At 41.9% G+C, this 20,971-nt stretch overlaps 1 protein-coding gene across 1 annotated transcript in view; it reads right to left on the reverse strand.

Moving 5' to 3' along the window:
• The window catches only part of MYO1E (myosin IE), a 129,786-nt gene extending 111,568 nt beyond the window's left edge, over positions 1-18,218 (reverse strand). Inside the window, exons 1-3 of the mRNA XM_019504315.1 lie at positions 18,066-18,218; positions 14,072-14,161; positions 12,290-12,384 (exon numbers count right to left, since the gene is read on the reverse strand). Coding sequence (XP_019359860.1) covers positions 12,290-12,384; positions 14,072-14,161; positions 18,066-18,143 — 263 coding nt within the window. The 5' untranslated portion in view covers positions 18,144-18,218. The remainder of the gene's footprint in view (positions 1-12,289; positions 12,385-14,071; positions 14,162-18,065) is intronic.
• Positions 18,219-20,971: the final 2,753 nt, after the last annotated feature.

Consider the following 20,971-nt stretch of genomic DNA (forward strand, 5'->3'; position numbering starts at 1 on the left):
TCCCCTTTCAGGGTGCTGGGGGGTGGACGAAATATTGGTATCTGTTACAGTCAACCTACAGTTTGAGTGCCTCACAGTGCTCTTTCTATTTAGCTTGGATAGATTCATTGTCTTTGAGAAGTGCCAAGCCATCCTGTGATCTCAGGAAAGTAGGACCTTGGGAAGTTGGACCGTAGATGGCTTTCGTTGCCTGGAAAAAGCTATGCATGTTATGTTTGTCAACTCAGAGCTGGATTGCTTAGGCTTTATCTTACCACCCTAGATTCAGTCACAGGCTCTAATGATAACATAGTCAAGGAGGTGCCAGTGCTTTAAGCAAGGATGTCTCAAGATGGTCTTGTGTTTGTCACTCTGTCTGAAGATGGTGTTCATGACAAGACATGCTCCATGGATTTGCTCAGGAGAAGGATGCTGTTAGAGTTGGCTTTCCCTACTCTTTCCTTCCCAATGATGCCATTCCAGAGTTCCAGGTCATGTCCAACTCTGGTGTCAAAGTCACCAAGAAGAATGATCTTGTCCTCCTTGTGAGTATTAGTCAGCACATGGTCAAGGTTGGAGTAGAATTGTTCTTTAACATCAGCAGCAGCATCAAGCATTGGGATGTACGCACCAACAACAGCGGCATACTGGTTATTGCACAGCTTAAAACAGGTCATAAGACTTTTGTTAATACCTGCAGAGAGCTGTGTAAATTGACTGACAAGCTGATTCTTGAGGGTCAGACCAACATCATGAATGCATCTGTTCTGGGCTGGTTTCCCCTTCCAGAGGAAGGTGTAGCCTCCACACTCTTCCCTCAGCTGACCATCATCAAGTTGTCTTGTCTCGGTGCTGAGACATCAATGCTGTATCTCACTAGTTTCCTGGAGATTATGACAGTTTTTCTTTTTGGTCGTTTGTTGTCTTGGTTGTCCGCCAAGGTTCAAATGTTCCATTTTGCAAAAATCATTGTCTTACGATGTTTTTGACCACAGAATAATCCTACTGGACAGTTTTCCAGCCACGGGCAGATAAGACAGCCTAGGTTTTAGGCCCTTTCACATGTAGGGTGAGCAGAGGGGATTCTGAACTGGACTGCTTAGTCAAAGTAGCAGCTGCCAAATTATACTCTTGCCTCACCAAGTGCAAGATGTCCATCAGGGTACTACCCGCTGGATGCAGATTCATAGCTGGAGACTGCTGGATTCACTGGTCCTGTCTGTCACCACTAGTTCATTGCTGCAGGGCTTTTAGAGGTTGGTACAGGTGAGCATGTTCTTTCCTGTGATAGAAGTCTATCTATACGTGACTTTAATGTACAGAAGCTGGTGCGTGGAAACAGCAACCACACAACCTTGACAAGGTGGAGATCTGGGCTAAGTGGCAAGTGAGAACCATAGAAAGCTGGAGACCTCCATCTTTCTACAGTCTTCTTCTTTACAGCCATTTAAATCCTGACATCTTAGAATAATAGAAAATCTTCTGCCTTATCTGCCGTTTGAGGACTTGGGGTTGGACCATGGCTTGTCTGGAACCTCTCCTCAAGCCTGGCCATGGATGACCCTGTCATGAGTGTGAGAATCCAGGTGACATAGCTCTGAAGATCACTGCGACACACAAGCCTTTCCACCTCTACAAGACTGCAGTTCAAAGAGGTTCCCTCCCCTACTGCAGCAGAAGGCAAGCAGTGGTAGGTGTATAAGTGGTGAGGGGGCAGGGGATGGAGGATCCAAGAGGCCTGGCTCCCCTGTACCTGGATGCCATGTCACCTGCTCCCACTCAGTGCCTACATGCCCAGTGCTTGCCTCTCCATGGTTCCTACATGCCATGGTGCCTGCCTATTTCCCCCCCATCCCTGACTGGGACTTACTTTCATCATAGCTCCAGCTCTGGTCCTGCTCCAGCCTGGGTAATGGAGTGCATGGTAGCTCTAGCTTCTGCCCAGCCATGCAGAAGTGGCTGCAGTGGCAGCAGCTACAGCCCCAGCCCCAGCCCCAGCCCCAGGATCAGTTGGGGCTGTATCTGTGGCTGCAGCTGCCACGACCACTATCACTATTGCCTCATCAGGCAAGAGCAGGAGCTCCCCTGTGCTTTGTGCCCCAGGCTGGAGTGGGGCCTGAGCCAGAGGTGTGACTGAGGGTACATAGCAGCAGAGGGGTGGGCAAAGAAAATGCAGATGGGTGGGGCAGAGGCTGCACAGGGCAGGTGGTAGGGTTGAGGACAACAGCTGCAGCTACAACCCTGGGCCTGGGACAGGGCCAGAACTAGAGTTGCAGCTCCACCCTGCGCTTGTGTCTTGTACTTTAAGCCAAGATGAAGCTTGTCCCCCATTCAGTATGGTCTTGAGTACAAGGTGGGGCATGGGGGAAAAAACCTTCACTTTGGATCTGAATAAATACTGCGCTTAATGACATCAGCTGTCTCTAACAGTAGCAGAAGACCTGTTTCCAAACTGCTCAAATATTAGTCATATCTCTGTTAAAGCATGCTGCTGTGTAAAGGGATAAATATTTATATGCTTGAAATGCTTCCTCCCATATTGAGGATTCAAGTTTGACCTAATATGAGACACATCCTTCCCCTACCCACTGCATGCTTTGTGATGCTCAGTAAGTGTGCAGAACAACCAGAAAGTTGACCAAAAACCAGAGATTAAAGAACTGCCTTAGTATAAAGAACTTTTCCCTTATGCCCTCATCTAGTACAGAGTATATATTACTGCCAGAGAATGGTGACACTGGTAATTCCCATTTACCAGAATGGCCTTTAAGGATTATTGCTATACCAACAACTTAGTTCTCGTGCTGAGGCTGAAATAAAGAGCAGGATTTGGCTAAACTGAAGTGTTTTTGTTGGAACAGAGGGCAGGATTGGATTCATGGTAATTCTGCAACAGGACTGTTTGTGCCACCAGACAGCCTCCATTTTTACCATGCTGAGGAAAATGGGTGCAGTTCTCTTTAAACTTGGCCTGAGTTGCATTTCAGCATTTTCATCCTTGGAACTGTTTGTGTCTGAAGACAGAGAAACTCTTAAACACCCGGTAACAGACTGAAAGAGGAAAACCAAAGTCCGCAAGTCTGAAATAACCCTATCTTAGGGGCAAGGATGGTGATATCCTATTTTCTTTGTATAGCATCTTCACAGCTACATAGGTCCTTATTTCTACTATAAGTAAACAATAAGAAGAGGCAATAAGAAGAGGCACCAATCTATTTAGGATTTAGATAATTTGGGAACTTAAAATGGAGACATTAGCTGAGCAAGAGAGAGAAAAACAGTGTGCATTTCAGAAACTAAACATATGAGAAAAACTGAAGCTGTTCTGTAACAAGGTCATGTCATACTGTCAGCAAGAGCTAAAGTGTACACAGGCCCATACTGCATCTCACTCTTCAAAGATGACCAAATTCAATGTGAGAGAAAACAGAAGGCCTTTCTGAAGTGGCACCCTAAAATCACCCATAAGTCACACTTTCATTCATAAGAAGTTTTGTTTTGCCTTTGAAGGAATCAATAGTGACCTAGAAATGCCGTTTTCTTCCTGCTACACTCATTGGGATGCTTGAACATCAGAGTCTTGCCCACTAGCAACCAATGATTTTCAAAGATACTGAGTAAAGTAATTAAGAACCCCATAACCACAGCAGTTCATTATAACAGCTGGAATTTTAAAAGGATTGTAAAGCTGGGCAGCACCATCCAAAATCTGGTAGAATATGGGAGCATTGCTTATTTAAGTTTCTTTGAGAATCCTAGCCAACATAAGTAGGCAGGTACATTTCCTTTAAATGAGGAAGTATGTAAATAATCCCTATAGGCACTGTTCTATCTAATCTATGTTTTCTCATTTGTGGCTCATGTTGCAAGACCAACCTGTAGTGGTCTTATGTTATGCAATATATGGAACATAAACATTAAGACAAACAACACAGCCTTTATTATAATTAACCCCAATTAAAATTGGCTTATAAAATGTTTCAAACAAAAGCTTTTTTCACTGCATAAATCATCCTTCTGTTCCAACCATGTGTGGCTTGTATCATATATTTTAAAACAAATGCCATAGCAAGTGATCTGAAGTATCTTAGAAACAAGTAACATGGGACTGCTTGCATTTTTGTGACTTCACCCCACTGGCTGTCTTCTACATTTTGCTTTAGATTATGCATGCACATTTTTTTCTGGTTTTATAGTTTTTATTGATCAGAGATTGGTAAATTGCCCAAATTAACTAGAACCAAAATAGGGTAATGGTACATTATTTATACACTGCAATAATTTTATCTGCTGCACTTCCTATTGGGATAGTATCTTGCCTTCTCCTGAGTAAAGCACAAAAGTAGTCAACTGCCCCTGGGGAATTTGGTAATTCCAGCAAAGGGTTACACATGCAGTAGTTTTTCCACAGATGCCTATCTGCTTTGTTGCTTTTCCCTTGATTTAAGATGATACAAAAGTCATTTTCCAACATTGTCCCTTTATGCATAATAGAATTGCACGATTCATAAATATGGGGAATATAGCAATAATTAAGGTGATAAGAGAAACATAAAATATTAATATAGTCCATTTAAGACAATCTCACATTAGAAAAGGAAATAGTTTGCAATTATGAAAACTGGAACATGTACTGTAGAAAATAAATTGCTTGTGGCACTGATGATTATGTTTCAGCCTGAAGTCTTTTCTGCTTGAAAATCCAAAATACTTGTTTAACCATGAAAAATGCTTTAAAGATTTTTATACTTCATTAAAAGTCTTCATATATTTTTCAGGGATACTTGCTACTTTGAAAGAGTGTCAAACTTTGCCCCAAAATCACCCAATATTTCACTGAAATAAGAATCTTTTTCTTGGCATTTTAAGTTTTATTTCCATCTCTTCATTGTTGAGAGGAAGAGTGATCTAGTGATTACAGCATGGGGCTGGGTATCAAGGCTGAGCTCCGTTTCCTTCTTTGGCACCAATTTACTGTGACTTTAGGGAAATTGTTTAACTCTGTGCATCAGTTTCTCCATTTGTAGGATGAGAGGGGTAATATCTGCATCATCAGGATATTATGGAGATTTATTAAATAAATCTTTATAAAGCATTTTTACATTTCTCAACAAAGGGCACTCCAGCTGTTTGGAGAAGCTGCGTAACATTTTCTACTACCTATCTCTTTAGTGTCATTGAAACTAGTTGACCTTAGTACAAATACCTCTCCCTCTTTTCCTGATGGCTTCTGCTTGTTCCCAATATATTAGACTTTTGTGGGAAAACCACTTCCTGATGAGCTATAATCAAAAAGGCTCAATCATATCTCTAGCTAGATTCTGTGCTGTAGGAGACTTAGCAAAATCAGTCGTTTTGCTTGAAGAGCCTTTTGTCATGTGGCAGAAGGATAGGATTTCTACTGAAGTGAATTAATGATGGTAAAGCTGTCGTATCAACTTAAGGTCACGATATAGGATATGTAAACTTCCTGTAGCTAAACATTAACAGATGCAGCTCAAAAGTCCATTACTATGAAAAACAGGAATAGGGACTTTAGTTGAGATTGTCTACACAGCATATTGAAATAACTCATGGAGATGGGTGTATCGGTGGGGTGCTGCAGCAGGCTGTGTGCTGCATGCACAGTGAGCTCTCTTGAGTTCACAAGCATATCAGTGCTGACTCCTAGAGCTCCACACATGCTCTGAGCTCACAAGCTGGCCAGAGCCCGTACTTCACGTAGCTCCAGAATCCAGTGGATGACAGGTGCTTGTGTTCATCCTTCTCTTCTTGCCCATTCCCCCAGGATTCATCAGCAGGGGAAAAGCGGGGATGAGCATCGGTCGAGCTCACCTCTTGGGTTCTGGAGCTGGGTGAAAGCAGGAGCTGAGCACTGCTGCTGCTGCTCATCCCCTCTTTTCCCCTGGTGCTGGAGAAAAGAAAGGGGAGGGCAAATGTCAGCAATACTCACCCCCCTGGACTCCAGAGCCATGCAAAAGCAGAGTCTCTGGGCAGACCCTGTGGCAACCAGCTAATAGGCTCAGAGCTCTCTGAGCTCACTTGGCATCCAAGATTGCAATGAGGGGGTGCAGCCACACCCCCCTGGCTGTGTAGAGCATCCTAAATCCATCTGTACTTGGGAAAGAGGGCACAGAGCTTTTAAGGGGAAGCAAAGCCTTCTCTTTTACAGAATCATACTGCTTTAAGAAAGATCTGAAGGAACCATTTTTATTATTATACAAAGTAGGAAACTAGTAATCATTATGGCCAGTGTCATAATCACATGATAATGAATGTCCAGAGGTAACTGAAACCTCATCAAGAAAAGACTCAAAACAATTCCTCATAATTAAAACACAAGGCTAAATGAATCGTTTCCAGCAGTTCTTAAGTATCTATTGAAAGGCAGCCATTTTGGGTAGTTGGGAAAGTGGGAACTCTTCAGAAGTCCACTAGAGTTTGATTCAGAAGCCAGGTGCAATAATACTGGATGTGCACAAATAAGTAAATAGAAATACACTTAGTAATATACTGAATGTTCCCTAAACAGCACATCCAATTATTTCAGGCTGCCTTGTCCTCTGTGCGCAGGAATAAGTGCATGTATGATGGATCTGTTTCCTGTGAATTTTCGATACTGGTACAAATAACTGAAGGTGTTAAATACCCATTCTGTTGAATCAATAGATTTCCAAGGACAACTGGAATAAAGGATTTCTTTGTGAGCATTATTTGCTTGGCTTATGCAACTCAGAAACTGCCTCCCAGCATTAAATTAATATTCCATATTAAAATATTCAAATACATTCAAATATTCTGATTTGTGAAAATTTGGTTTAACAGGATTTTCATGTTTAAAGTGGGCAAATTATAGAGACATTCTGCTCAGGCTGGTATTTTGTGTTTCCCTAGAAAAGAAAGGACAAGTGATTGGGCAGTAATGAGAGCTGCACAAAACATTCCCTTCTTCCTTACACCTGCACACCCACTGAGCACCTGCATTTTGACCACGCAGAATAACCTAATTGTGTTTATATTGTTCACAATCATTCATAATAGCTCAAGGTGACACATAGGCATATGATAGTCTCCATAGACACACATGCTTTAAATATTCCACTAATAATAATACAAGCTTGTTTGGCCCTGGAAATAAAAAATATAATTTTCTTCCTAGATGCAAAAGACAGCCTCCACTCCTCTACCTCGTTAGCTGGTCAGAGAACTGTGTTTTCTTTCTTTGCTTTGCTTCGTGTTCTTAGATAATACTTTGCCACTTTGAATGGAATAAACTAGATTCAGATAGTCTCATAATATTAGGCATTCTGGATTTAAATCTGTTCATGCTTAACATATGAACTTTTGTGTGTGAGAGCTAGAGAAGGAGATTGGAGGATCTTAGAACTAAAGATGGATGTGCCTCAAAAAGCCTGTGTTTCATCAATGATCTAGAATTTAACCGTGCACAGCAAAGCAGCTCAGGCTTTGCCTCTTTCATCTCGTAGAGACTACAAAAAGGGATAGGAAAAGCTGAGTCTAAATATCAAAACGTCAATATTCTTGCAGACTATTTTTTCATTGTCTGAAATTCATAGATTCATAGATTCATAGATTAAGGGTCGGAAGGGACCTAGTAGATCTTCTAGCCCGACCCCCCGCCAGGGCGGGAGAACAACAAAAAACCCCAAAAAGAGAAATGGGACTCAAACGAGTCCAGCCAGGTAGGCATCCAGCCTCTTCTTAAAGACCCCCAGGGTAGGGGCCAGCACCACTTCCCTTGGAAGTTGGTTCCAGCTCCTAGCCGCCCTAACCGTGAAGTAGTTTTTGCGGATGTCCAATCTATACCTCCTCTCCATCAGCTTGTGCCCATTACTCCTTGTTATGCCAGCGGGCGCTAGGGGAAACAGAGTCTCCCCCAAACCCCTCTGGTCCCCCCTAGTGAGTCTATAGACAGTCACCAGGTCCCCCCTTAGCCTTCTCTTGTGGAGGCTGAATAGGTTCAGGTCCCGCAGTCTCTCACTGTAGAGTCTGCCCTGTTGTCCCTGGATCATGCGGGTGGCCCTCCTCTGGACCCTCTCCATATTGTCCACATCCCTCTTGAAATGGGGCGCACAGAACTGGACACAATACTCCAGCTGTGGCCTGACCAGCGTCGCATAGAGGGGGAGGATCACCTAAATTCATCTTTTATATGCCGGTGAGGCATACACAGCCAAAGAGTCTAGCCCTGCCAACTGATGCCAATATCAAACTTCACACTGCATTATTATTTATGGCATCTGACTGGAGCCTGGAACTGCTAGCCTCTATGCACATCACACATGGTCTCTGCCTGGAAAAGCCATTGATCACAATGGGATATGAGCCGGGTCAAAATGCTGACATGTTTTCCCTTCTTCTTCAACTCATCTCTCCAAAAGATTACCTATCACCATGTGAAAAAAACCAAACAAAACAAAACTGTGGGTTTGCTTCTGTATTAGTTTGCACTACTTGTATATCATTTCACCTTTTTCACATCACTGAAGTTATTCCATATTTAAATTGGTATAAATAACATGAGAATCAGTTCTGCATCCTGTAGTATGCTATAACTGCAACAATGTTAAGTAGAGATGGTTAGAAAAGTATGGATGAAGCATTTGTTTTTGCCAAAAAATTATGCATATTTTAGATGGGTTCAATGAACTTCTGCTGCACTTGAGACAGGGAGCCCCAGCCTGCATTTTAATGGGACAGAAATGCTGAAAGCTCTGAGCATTAGGGCAGATATAACTGTCAAGTGTGCTCTGAAACCAGGCACTTTGGGAGCCCCCTGCAACTGTTCAGTTGTAAGACTATTTTTTGTAAAAATAAATACAGCCGGCATAAACAGGGAAGCTGACAAGACAGACAATTTCACTGAGCAGCTGAAGGATCTGGAAATTTTCTGGTTTACAAGAAATGTTGAAAACATTGGTCTAAACCCTGCTTTTTGGCTAGCTCTAATCATTAGAAGCTCTGGCATCACAGTGAGAGGAACTGTGAGAGTAATTCAAGCCAAAATACATGGACTTTGATCAATTAATATTTTAAGGTTAAAATATCAAACTGAGCTAAAATCAGAAGTATGATTTGTTTAATTCTCAGTTCTTAAAAATCTAACAATGCAGCAATTTAGCATACACAACAGTCTCCAAAATCAAACACCAACATGAAAAACATCTGTAAACCTAGTCTCCTCGTTTTCCGGTATTCATCTCACAAAAATACTCCTAGGACAAATAAACTGCAGCAGCACAGAAGAGAAACCTCTTGTAAATAAGGACAATAATGAAAACACGATTTTCTTCTGCTGAGATCTTTCAAATGTATCAAACGCAATGCAGGAAGAGTGTTATGGGGTTATGAACACATTTCAGGGAACACAAACCACCGTTTAGATACACAATAGGCCAGGATGTCAAGAGATCTCATTTCTCCAACTCCTTTTCCCCACCCCTTCAAAGCACTCAGATTTCCAGATCTAGTTACCTAAATAACTGGCCACACTGTCAAAAAAGGCAGCACACAGTGTATTAAATAGGGTGACCATATTATTTCTAAGGAAATCTGGGACACTGTCTCCCCAGCCCCGCAGTCAGCAGCACTGCTGCAGGAAGAAGCAGACAGGCGGGGATGTGGGGTGTAGTCCAGCAGGGAGTGGAGTGGCATGGAACAGCAGGCAGACAGGCAGGCAGGCACCGGTGCTGCTGCTGCTGTGCAGGACCAAGGTAGGCAGACTGGAGCAGTGCCCAGCCCAGCCAAGTCTTCTACCACCCCCACCAGCTGCTGCTTAGTAGGAGCCAGGCCAGGCACATGCAGGTAGCAGCAGAGGTGCCTGCCCACCCATCTGCCCTGGTGTGATGGACTGCACCCTGTGCCCCTGCCCACCTGCCTCTGCTCTGCCTGCAGCAGCCAATTCCAGGACTTCTGTTTCAATTTTCACCAACTGGCTGGGACAGCCTAGGAAATCCATGACTGTCCCGGCCAAACTAGGACGTATGGTCACCCTAATAAAACATGTTTTAAAACCTGGTTCTTATTTAGGTGCCAAAAAGAGAGTAAAACACTTGTGAAAATCTGGCCCATGGAATTCAGCTCATAGGTTCACAATTCAGCATAGCGCCTTTGTGTGCACAAAACAGATCAGATCCAGGATTGTTTATGAAACATTAGACCTGCTTATGAACCAGCCCCAGGTCTGGTTTTGAAGTAAAAAGCCTAAAACAATTCATATTTTACCCCTTTCTAACCTGTCAAAATTCAATAACAGAGACAGATAACTTTAGTATGACTACAGTTTATCAAAACTTGCCAAAAAAAAAAGAAAGCTTGAGAGCACTGGAAGTCTGAGCTGTGACAATGTCTTTGCTCATGTCTTTGCAAATTCATTTCTTACATAGGCAAAGACAGTGTCTTTGCAAATACATTTCTTCCAAGGAGCTAATGATGCCAACAGGTGTACCCAAAGATCTCTTCCACTGTGAGATGTTACCCAAGGAGCTCTGCTAGGACTACTAGGCACAGTTCCAAACAAATACCACAATGAGTATAAGGTTGTTGGTTGTAGCCATGTTGGTCTAAGGACACACATAAATAAGGAGTAGATGTAATATCTTTTATTAAACCAACTAAATAGTTGTAAAAATTGTTCTTTGCAAGCTTTCAGGCACAAACACCCTTCTTCAGATATAGGGAGAGTTTGGTGCTGTTCTGTGTGCTCTCCTGGGTAGAATAGAAGCCAATATGCAAAATTCAGATCTGTGAAAATGCAAATGTGTGCCAGTGCGGATCAGAGAGAATAGGAAAATTCTCTAATTCCCTCTCCCATTCCCTCTGATCCTCACTGCCACAATCCCAGGCACATGAAAACAGCCTTTGAAGTTTTTCTGTATGACAATGGGGAAAAATGACTTTTCTACAAAAGGTACAGTGAGCAGAATCAATTAACCTGCATCCCCACTACCTGCACACAGCTATTGTTTAGCATGCAATAGCACATCCAAGAATGCGACCAAGCTAAGGCACATTTCTGGGAAGCAGGTTTCCAAAAATATTTTTAACCTGTGAATTTCATGACAAAATACAAAAAAAAAAAAAAGCTAGCTAATGACTTTTCAGTAAACTCCCTCAGTGTGCTATTCATGTGAAATAGTGGGGAGAATAAAAGTTAAATGACTTTATAGTCACCTTCCTCCCTGCTCCCCACTTCCCTAACCTCCCCTTTTAGGATCACTGACTACATGTAAAGACAATTATTGCAAGGAGAAGCATACATATATTTTACTATAAAAAGAATCCAGAAATAAAACTCATAAAATCCCCATGTTCATGTCATGTTGACAAAATGGTGAGCCAGCTGCCAGCCTATCAATGTGGTTTGTAGTAGTGTATTAAATGTAGTAGATGTAACATCATCTAGTGTGGTTTCATTTTTTGGTATATTCTTTTATATAATTATGTTCTTCAGAGCAGATTTACATTTAGATTTAGCAAAAGGATCCTTACCAAGAAACTTGAGTAAAAGGGAATGTGGGTCTTGTTAAACTTAAAATAGACGTTATGTTGCAAAACAAAAATTAGGCTCCAAAAGGTGTTTCATTATAGTACAAACCCTTGAAATTCTCAATGAGTTTTCATTGACACAGGTTTTTATTATTACAACTAAAAGTAAACTCCTGAACTCCTCACAGATGAAAGAACACAAAACCAATCTAAAAGAAAAGGAGTATACTCTCAATGGGTTTATAAAATTCAACTTTAGCAAAAGATGTGTTGGAAGGCTGCTTCTAGTCTTAAATTTAGTTGATTTTGATTGTAAGTGTTTAGTGCATTCTAATTTTGCAGTAAGAGGCAACAGGAAGCCTATTTCTGGGTGATTATAGCATCCCTTGGGTGGTGGTGGAAGGCACAAGGCCAAAGAAGAAATGACTTGAACCACATGGGAATGCAAGAGTCCCTTTTAATGGACTCTGCTTCAGTTTCTTACTGCTTTTCTGAAATTCAACTTATATATGAACTATAAGAGAGACCTCAAAGTTATACCTTCACTGGGCATTATCACCATGATTATAACATAACTGGTATCCAGTTTAAAACTCCCTTATTCTTTCGTAAGTTCTAAAACCATTCCAAAATAATATATCATTGACACTATCTCATGTCCAGCAAAACAAAAACACAAATAGGTAATTCTGCATAAATAAAAGAATCTGGGTATAAAATAAGATTCTGCTCCCTTTTGAAAAAGCTCTTAATATTTAATCCTGAAATTAGTAGATGTATTAAATAAACATCAGTTTCTTACCTGATAATGACACATTGATTCTCTCTGTCAATAATCATGTTTCTGTACATGTTGTCTGCAAGAGCATAGATATGTGGTGGATTTTCATACTGAGCCTATAGGGGGGATACCAAGGTATATTTCAGACTGTACATCAAAGAATACAGAAAAAACTGAAATATGTAGTTAGCATAGTTGCTTGTGCTAGTTAAAATGGCTACGGACAGACATTCAGTTTCTACCAGAACTGCCATTCTTCCAGTGGACGCCGCAAGTATACAGACATTCAACCTTTTTCTTCTGGAACAAAAATCACTGCTCTGGGAGAAAAATAACCTAGGAACAACCAAAGTTAAATTACTCCAAAGCGATTTTCTCAGGAGACTGAATGTCTGCACACTTTTCCCATGTCTTAAGTCCTCTTCGGGACAAGGAGAAGCAGAGCCGGGGGGAAGGCTCCTGTGCCTTCCTAAGACTGGCGTCATCAGTCTGGAAAAGGTGCAGCAGCAGCTGCTCCCACCTCTCCCATAGACCCAGTGTGAGAAGCAAGCAGGGGCGTTGTGTGCTGCTTCTTTCCACCTGGCTGCTGGGCACCTGGGGCTGAGCACAGGGAATGGTGTTGTCCTCTATTGGTTTCCCGTTGGCCCTGCTGGCACCCTGCTGAGCAGTGGGAGCAGTAATACAAGTCAGCATGACTGGGAGTTGGGCTTGGAGAGGCTTTCCTCAGCCCAGTTTTTTGCTCAGCCAGCTTCCCATTACTGGTATAGAACTGGGTTCAAAGAGGCTCTCCCTGGGGTAGCAAGGTAAAGCCAGTGCCCACTCCTTGCACCAGAATCCCAAGTATGTGGAGCAGGCAAGGGCTTTGCTTCACTTCCTAGCTTGGGGAAAAGGCAGGAAGAAGCAGGCCTCGCACCCCTCCTGTCTGGCTTACGGAAGGGGATGGGGGCTGTGCCTCTGCCCCCTTCCCCTCCCAGACTCCTTTTGGGATGGGGATTTTGCCCCAGTGCTCCCCCCACTATACTGGCAGATGGAGTGGAGGAGGCTGCTTCCCCATTCCCCACCTCTCCCTCTGGTCTTTCCCTACTACTCTACTCTCCCTGGGGACCAGAAGTGGAGCAGGTACTGCTCTCTTTGCCTTCCCCAGACCAGGATCACCCTGTCTTGGAAAGGCATGAAGAGCAGGGGAGAGGAGACAGTTGCAGACTGAACATCTGTACTGCTCCCTCTCTCAAAAGGATTTCGTCAATGTAAATTTCTCAAAAATGAATGTCTGTTTGTGCCCAATGTGTATTTCAAATTGACACTTGGACACCAGCAGCTAGATAAAAATAATCACGCAGGTTCTTTCCAGGAAGACTTTTATTGAAAGCCTAGTGCCATATTTTCAAAACTGGCATCTAATTTTGGATGCCTCCATATTTTGCTACCCAACCTTAGAGGCCCAGGGCCAGATTTGGTGGTCCACAAAAGCTGTTTTGTCCTTTATGAATTGGGCATGTAGCTCATGAAAAATTCCCCCCTTCAGACAGGGCCTGCCTGCTGAGGGACACCTGATTCTGGTCAAATATATATAAAGATACAAATCTATTTTTCAGCTCTTCATTGTAGATCTCAGTGAATTAAACTTGAAAACTGAGGAAAAAGCAGAAGCGGGACTTCAAAATTATATGTGATCAACAAATAAAGTTTCCAATCTTAGTAAGTTATACCAGCATCGCAACCAGACAACATACACTTACATCAGTTCAGAACAGAATCTGCATACTACAAAACGTAGCAAATTTTACACAACACTTTACTTACAGCTCCCTGGTACATTTCAATTTCCTTTTCTCCAAAATATGGCATCTGTTTGAAAGGATTCACAGAGATTAATACAGATCCAATATATGTCTGTGTTCAAAAGCAGTTAAGGTTCATAGGGTAATTTCAATAACTATTATTTCACAAAGAATTTCATCATTACTACTGATGTACTGATGTACTACATAACTTTTAAAAAATATTACATAATACAACAAAGCTTCAAAATATTTAAATTATTTTACCGAATAATATGAAATAATCATTACTTGTAAAGATCTTTAAGCAATATTATTGGGCTTACAGGAAGACAAACATACCATCCAGGTAACTATTTCTATGATGTCAGGAAATATATATATATTTAGCATGAATTAAACTCGTTTTTTCTAATCACGAGGCCAAAATACAGAAAACGGCTAATAATGTAGCCATACTCTTAACTATTTCTGCTGCCTGAAAAGGTCTTAGCTGGAAATTCACAGAACGATGCATTGTAAGGTTTTAGGGAAATGATTCTAAATACTCAGTTTTGTTAAGTTTCGTTGGAGCCTCTCCATAAAAAAAAGAGAGAAGCAGAGTTCAGTTAGGTTGGTCCAAGTCTTGAACAGAAGGCAGAGTAGAGCTGCATGTCAATAGACTAGTGAGCCGTTGCTTACAAAAGCTTATGTATCTCTGAGTTAGTCTATAAGTACAACTCTGCTCTATATCCGCCTCATTTCAGACTAACATGGCAAACTACTGTACCTCTCAATTTCTGGATGTGAGGCTTCTAAGGGGGCTGCAGGAAGTGATTTTGGCACCTCAAGAAGTGGTACTATTCTGTATTAATTCCTATTAAAGCAACACTTTGACACACTGCTGGAAAATGTATCTCCTGCTATTTTAAATGCCATGATATTTGTGCAAGATTTAGGATGCTATCTGGCTCGATTCTGATTTAGATCATTACAATCTGGAACCTGAAATCATCTAGTACATACAATGGATATGGAATACTTAACCTTCTCTCCTAAAATATAAAAGCTGTACTGTGCACTCTGAAGTAGGTACAGTATTCTACTTTAGAGGATGACAAAATTTCATTTACAGAAGAGGGAATTTGTGTGTGCACACATGCTTGTGTGCAAAATATACCCACCCATGTAGTTTGTAAAAGATTTTAGGTTCCTTTGAAATAAAGGTATCATGTACGTCTGAGATAACAAAAACTATTTTAGTCAGATATGTTCACGGATACAGCTGGATATACTTGGATATAGCTATGTATCTGTATGCAAATGCCAAAAATATGAAGTATTTCAGATACTATTGAGCTATCTGGAACTACTCATGGGCAAACAGTGTTAGCCCCAACACCTCATAAAAACAAAAAGGTAGAATTGGCATTTAATGGCCTACAAAAGAATTCATTGTTATGGTATAATAGTAGAAAATGATGTCATTTGTCAGACAAGAGATAAAAAGTCACTGAGTATAATTTCTTTATTGTGAATTTGTAATGCTTCCTTCATACATTTTTGGATTTAATACAAAAAAGAATGACAACATCCAGGACATCAATACGGCAAATCAAGCATTCGTTGTGTTAGTATAAACATCTGAAGTGATAGTTTTCTGTTGCTAAACAATGCCAGCATTTTAGGGAAAGATGCAGTAATCTCTATGACCAAAGTGGCACAGAGTATGTTCATTCATGCATAGACACATTAACAGTCAAAAGATTCAAGATTTGATCTCCAATTTAAGAAAAGAAAGCTTGCACAGAATTGTAGTAGGATAAAAAAGTAATTATAATATTTTACAAGAAGAATCTGATATCTAAGATTCTCATTTAACCACTGATTCTTTTACACAAAAAAAGCATTGATTTCTATTTTCACTGGCAGACCGTTTTTATGCAAATCCTTTGTATTTGCATAGTGAGAAAGCAAAGAGTTAACCTGCTTTTATCAGTGCAAAACTCAGAACTGAAAACTCTGCAAGTGTAATCCAAGAAAAGTAAAGCTCCAAACAGACAAAGATACTTTGCATTACTCATGGGGAGACCACTGTACCTTAACCCTAACTAAATAACCCATGGAGTTTTGACAAATATTACATAACTTTACCACATTTCTAAATAGCAAGCGTTATTAACTATTCAGTAAGTGATTTTCCTTGTTCAGTTACGACTTAACAAAAATGTCAGCACATGGTATTAAAAGCTCAGGTAGCTTGGGGTGTGAATGTGAGGGCAAATGAAGGATTATTTTCCTCATACTGGTACGAGGTGGTCTGAGATATTATTTCCATCCTGAAGTCTAAACTGCCTAACTGATAGGCCTGTGCAAAGTGGCTAGTATTCGCTTCAGATTTGGCCAATTCGGGGAACAGTGATTCAAGTTGGTGATTTGAATCAGTGTCCTGAATTAATTCCGCCGAGTCTGATTTGGAGATTCAGGCACTGCCGAATCAGCCGAATCTCCAAATCGAACACACCCATCCCCCTCCTCACTCTCCCAGCCCTGTCAATGGCTGCCCCGCCTAGCCCCAGTGTCCTGGCTCTTTGGAAAAAAAAAAGCCCTGCCCTCACCAGCTGCTGCCCAGCAGGGGGGAGGGGGAATCCCCGCTGCCCCCCATTGCATGAGGAGGCTCTGCCACAAGCCCCCAGAGACCCCGATGGATGCTGCAGCAGCCAGTGACTGTGCGGCTTTTTTTTTTTTTTTTTAAAGATAGCTGGGATGCTGGGGCCGGGCAGGGCAGCCATTGATGGGGTTGGGAGAGTGGGCAGGGGTTTGGGGGGTGCTCATGCGGGCTGGGGGATCAGGCAGGGGGTGGGGCCTGGTGGGGGTCCCCCCATGGTCCCCTTTCCCATCCTTCAGCACCCCCCCTGCACTTACCAGCACGGAATCTGGGTCCAATTCCCTTGTGGCAGTGGGCGGGGACTGCCCGAATCTCCAAATCTCTCCAAATCTTTTCCAAATCAATTCAGACCTTTTTATCGGTCTCCCAATTTGATTTGGATTCAGAGATTTGGCAACCGAATCTGGCCGAATCTCCTCCAAATCAAATCAGTACCCAAAGCTTTGCACAGCCCTAGTAACTGATGTCTAATTGCCATAAAATGAAAAACTTCCAGTCCCTCCTACAAAAACCTGAACTCTTCAAATGAGCTGTCCTCTCTCTACACTTCCAAGAAGTCTGAAATCAGACTTTAAAGCCAAAGGAGAAAACAATTTGTTCCAATAGACAATTCTGCTGACCAGTATCAATTAGACTTGTTTCTGCAGATCACACTAGAACACGAAAGCTAAAAATGAAATAGCGACCCAGTACGTTTCACCTGAATGGAGTCTTTTCATATGATAATATTTCAAACAGAAAAGCAAACTTTTGCAGCTGTAATCCAAGTGTTTTTCCTGTAGGGTTATATGTTCACTTGCTTTCCTCTTTCATCTTTTAATTCATCTTAGTAAAATGTCCTGGGAATGGAAACCTACATAACACCTGTTTCAAGATCCTACTATATACTGTATTAACAGTTCAAGACTAAACTAATTCAGCTTCATGTTACAAGAGAAACAACACTGTTTTGATAGCAGTATTTACCTGCCAGAAAAAAAAATGACTTTAAATCATGACATAGGGTCTCATTCCATTAAAACTTAAGCAGGCAAGTAGCCCCGTTTAATGAACTGGATTTACACCCATGAATATTATTCACATGGAGCAGCAGGGCCATATTAGGAACAATGACTAGGAGCAGGACTAAGTACCTAGAATAATGCAAGAACCTGTAAAAAGCCTACATAGAATAAAGTCCTACACAGAATGAAGTTCAGAGCATATAATGTGCTTAGCAGATGAAAAGCATTTTGCATAATTTCAGGTAAATTTTCATATAGAGGGCTCAGCTTTAAATGAACAGTTTGCTTAACTGTGATACACATCACTCATTAGATACAATTTGCCTACATCATCTCAAGAAAAAAAACTTGTTTATAAAGGATACAAAGATGTAATCATCCATATATCGTTTCTTCAGGTTCTCCACAATTGAATCCTCTGTGATTTTAGAAAGCAAGACCATATCATCCACTCCACTGTGTTTGACATTGTGGCTCAACCAGTGATACCTGTAGTGTACTTTGCTACCCTGTAAGAAAAGTCAGTATATATCAAAAAGGTTAGCATACTTCTCATTGTCTTTAGAAAGTGAAAATGGTGTATTTATTCATAAGCTGAACCAAAAAATATTATCTTACATTCAGCAGTGGCCCCCATGCCTAGTTGGGTCTTGGACTAAAATATACCTCCTTCACTTAAATAAGTCAGATTTATTTATTTCAGTTAATATACTTGTTTCTGTATTTATTTGACTGAAGAGAGATCCAGCTGTTGGCTGCTGTAGCTCTAACAGGTCAAACTACAAAAAATATTAGAATTTTCACAGTGAGCATAATCTGCCACTAACACAGAGGCGTGGTAGATTCCTTACCACTTGCAGTCTTAAGTCAAGCCTACATCTCTTTGTAAAATATATGCTATGACTCAAACGAATGATTCATAAATGATCTGGCCACTGGACGCTGGTGTCAAAACTGGACTGGCCAAGTTCACTGACAACACCAAACTTTGGGGAAGAGTCTCCACACTTGAGGACAGGTTGGTGATCCAGACTGACTTCGACAGGCTTGCAAGGTGGGTGGATGAAAACCTGATGGCATTCAATACAAAGAAATGCGAGGTACTCCACCTTGAGAATAAAAACCTGCATCACACTTATAGGCTCAGCAATGCTACACTTGCTAGCATCATGACTGAAAGAGACTCGGGGATCATGATTGACCACAAAATGAATATGAGCCACCGACGTGATACTGCAGCTGGCAAAGCGAACAAAACTCTGGCTTCCATCTACCAATGCATCTCGAGCAAGACCCAAGATGTCATCCTCCCACTGTACTCAGCCTTGGTGAGGATGCAGCTGGAGTATTGCATCCAATTCTGGGCTCCACAATTTAAGAAGGACATAGAGAAGCTTGAAAGAGTCCACAGGAGAGCCACGTGCATGATCAGAGGGCAAGAGAATGGGCTTTATGAAGAGAGGCTGTGAGCTATGGGACTCTTCAGCCTGGAGAAGCACAGGCTCAGGGGTGACTTGGTGGCTGCCTATAAGTACATAAGTAGTGTGCATCAGGATCTGGGGGAACACCTGTTTGGCAGAGCACGCCAGGGGATGACAAGGTCCAATGGTCACAAACTCCTGCAAGACTGTTTTAGGCTGGACATAAGAAAAAACATCTTTACTATCCAAGCCCCCAAGGCCTGGAACAAACTCCCCCCAGAGGTGGTGCAAGCACCTACTCTGGACTCTTTCAAGATATCTATGAAAGTTATAAGCCTGCCACAGAAATCACTGAATAAAATTATATGGCTTGTGTTGTACAGAAACTCAAACTGTATGTTCCTAATACCTGCTTCTGTCTTAAAAAACTATTAATTGTTGTATATAATTGACATCCAAACAGGAATTTACTGTTAGAAACAGGTTACTATCTTTCTGCGAAAGCCCCATTGCTGTATCTATTTGACTCATGATGCTCAGAGTGCATACAGAATGGCTTCATCACATTGTTTAGTGTCTATGCACCTACCCTTCAAGCTAGCAATGAAGAAAATAACTTTTTCTACCAACAACTTGAAAAAGAGACTGAGAAAACTCACTATTATAATATTTGGCTACATCAATGCAAGAGTTGGGTGTAGTTTTAAGGATTGGCCTGGTATTCTGGGCAAACATGAAAAGGAAAGGTAGCAGAAGGGCTGGCAAGCCCTCCTGGTACAATAGGGACATTGTGGTCCTCTTGAAAAAGAAAAAAGAGGCATACACACAGTGAAAGCTAGGGAAGGCCTCAAGGAGGACTATACAACAGTGGACCACTTGTAGGGAAATGATTAGGAAAGCTAAGGCGGTGACTGAGTTTAAGTTAGCCAAGGGAGTCGAGGACAAATAGAAGTCCTTCGGTAGGTATGTAGGGAGCAGAAGGAAAACAAATGGAAGCATGGGGTCCCTGCTTAACACCTTGGGACAGCTGATAATGGACATTCGGGACGGGGAGGGAGAAACTGAACTCCTGAATGCCCACTTTACTTCAGTACTTCACCAAGGGGAAAGACAAGAGAGATAAGGATCACAGGGGGCATGGTGGGAATGATAGCCTTCCCACTGCGGATGCTGAGCTGGTACAAAACCAACTAGAAAAGCTAGACATTTATAAATCAGCAGGACCAGATGGACTTCACCCAAGAGTGCTGATGAAGCTGGCTGAGGTCACTGTGGACCCCTGGCAAAAGTTTTTCAGAAATTGTGGTACACAGGGGAGATCCCTGAGGATTGGAAGAGGGCCAACATTGTGCCCATCTTCAAGAAGGGGGAGGACCTGGGTAACTTTCAGCCTAACCTCCATCCCAGGGAAAATCCTGGAAAAACTCATTAAAGAATCTGTGTGATATGCTCGTTGAGGGTAAGATTCTCAATGACAGCCAGCATGGCTTCATCGCAGGTAGGTCTTGTCTTACCAATCTCATCTCCTTCTATGAACAGGTCTCTCGCCACCTGGACATAGGAAAGAAGGTCGACATTATACACCTAGACTTCCAAAAGGTTTTTGATCTAGTATCCCATGACATCCTTGTGGAACAATTGGAAGATTGTGGGCTTAACTGCTCAACAGTTCAGTGGGTGGAAAACTGGCTGCATGGTAGGACCCAGAGAGTTCTCATGAATGGATCTGTCGTCCTGGCAAGAAATGGCCAATGATATCCCTCAGGGGTCCGTGCTTGGACCAGTGCTTTTCAACATCTTTATCAATGATTTGGGTGTGAGGGTGAAAGGCTCGCTGGCCAAGTTCAAGG

This window comes from Gavialis gangeticus, unplaced genomic scaffold (assembly GCF_001723915.1).
Source record: "Gavialis gangeticus isolate Ggan-Ray unplaced genomic scaffold, GavGan_comp1, whole genome shotgun sequence".
NCBI lineage: Eukaryota > Metazoa > Chordata > Crocodylia > Gavialidae > Gavialis > Gavialis gangeticus.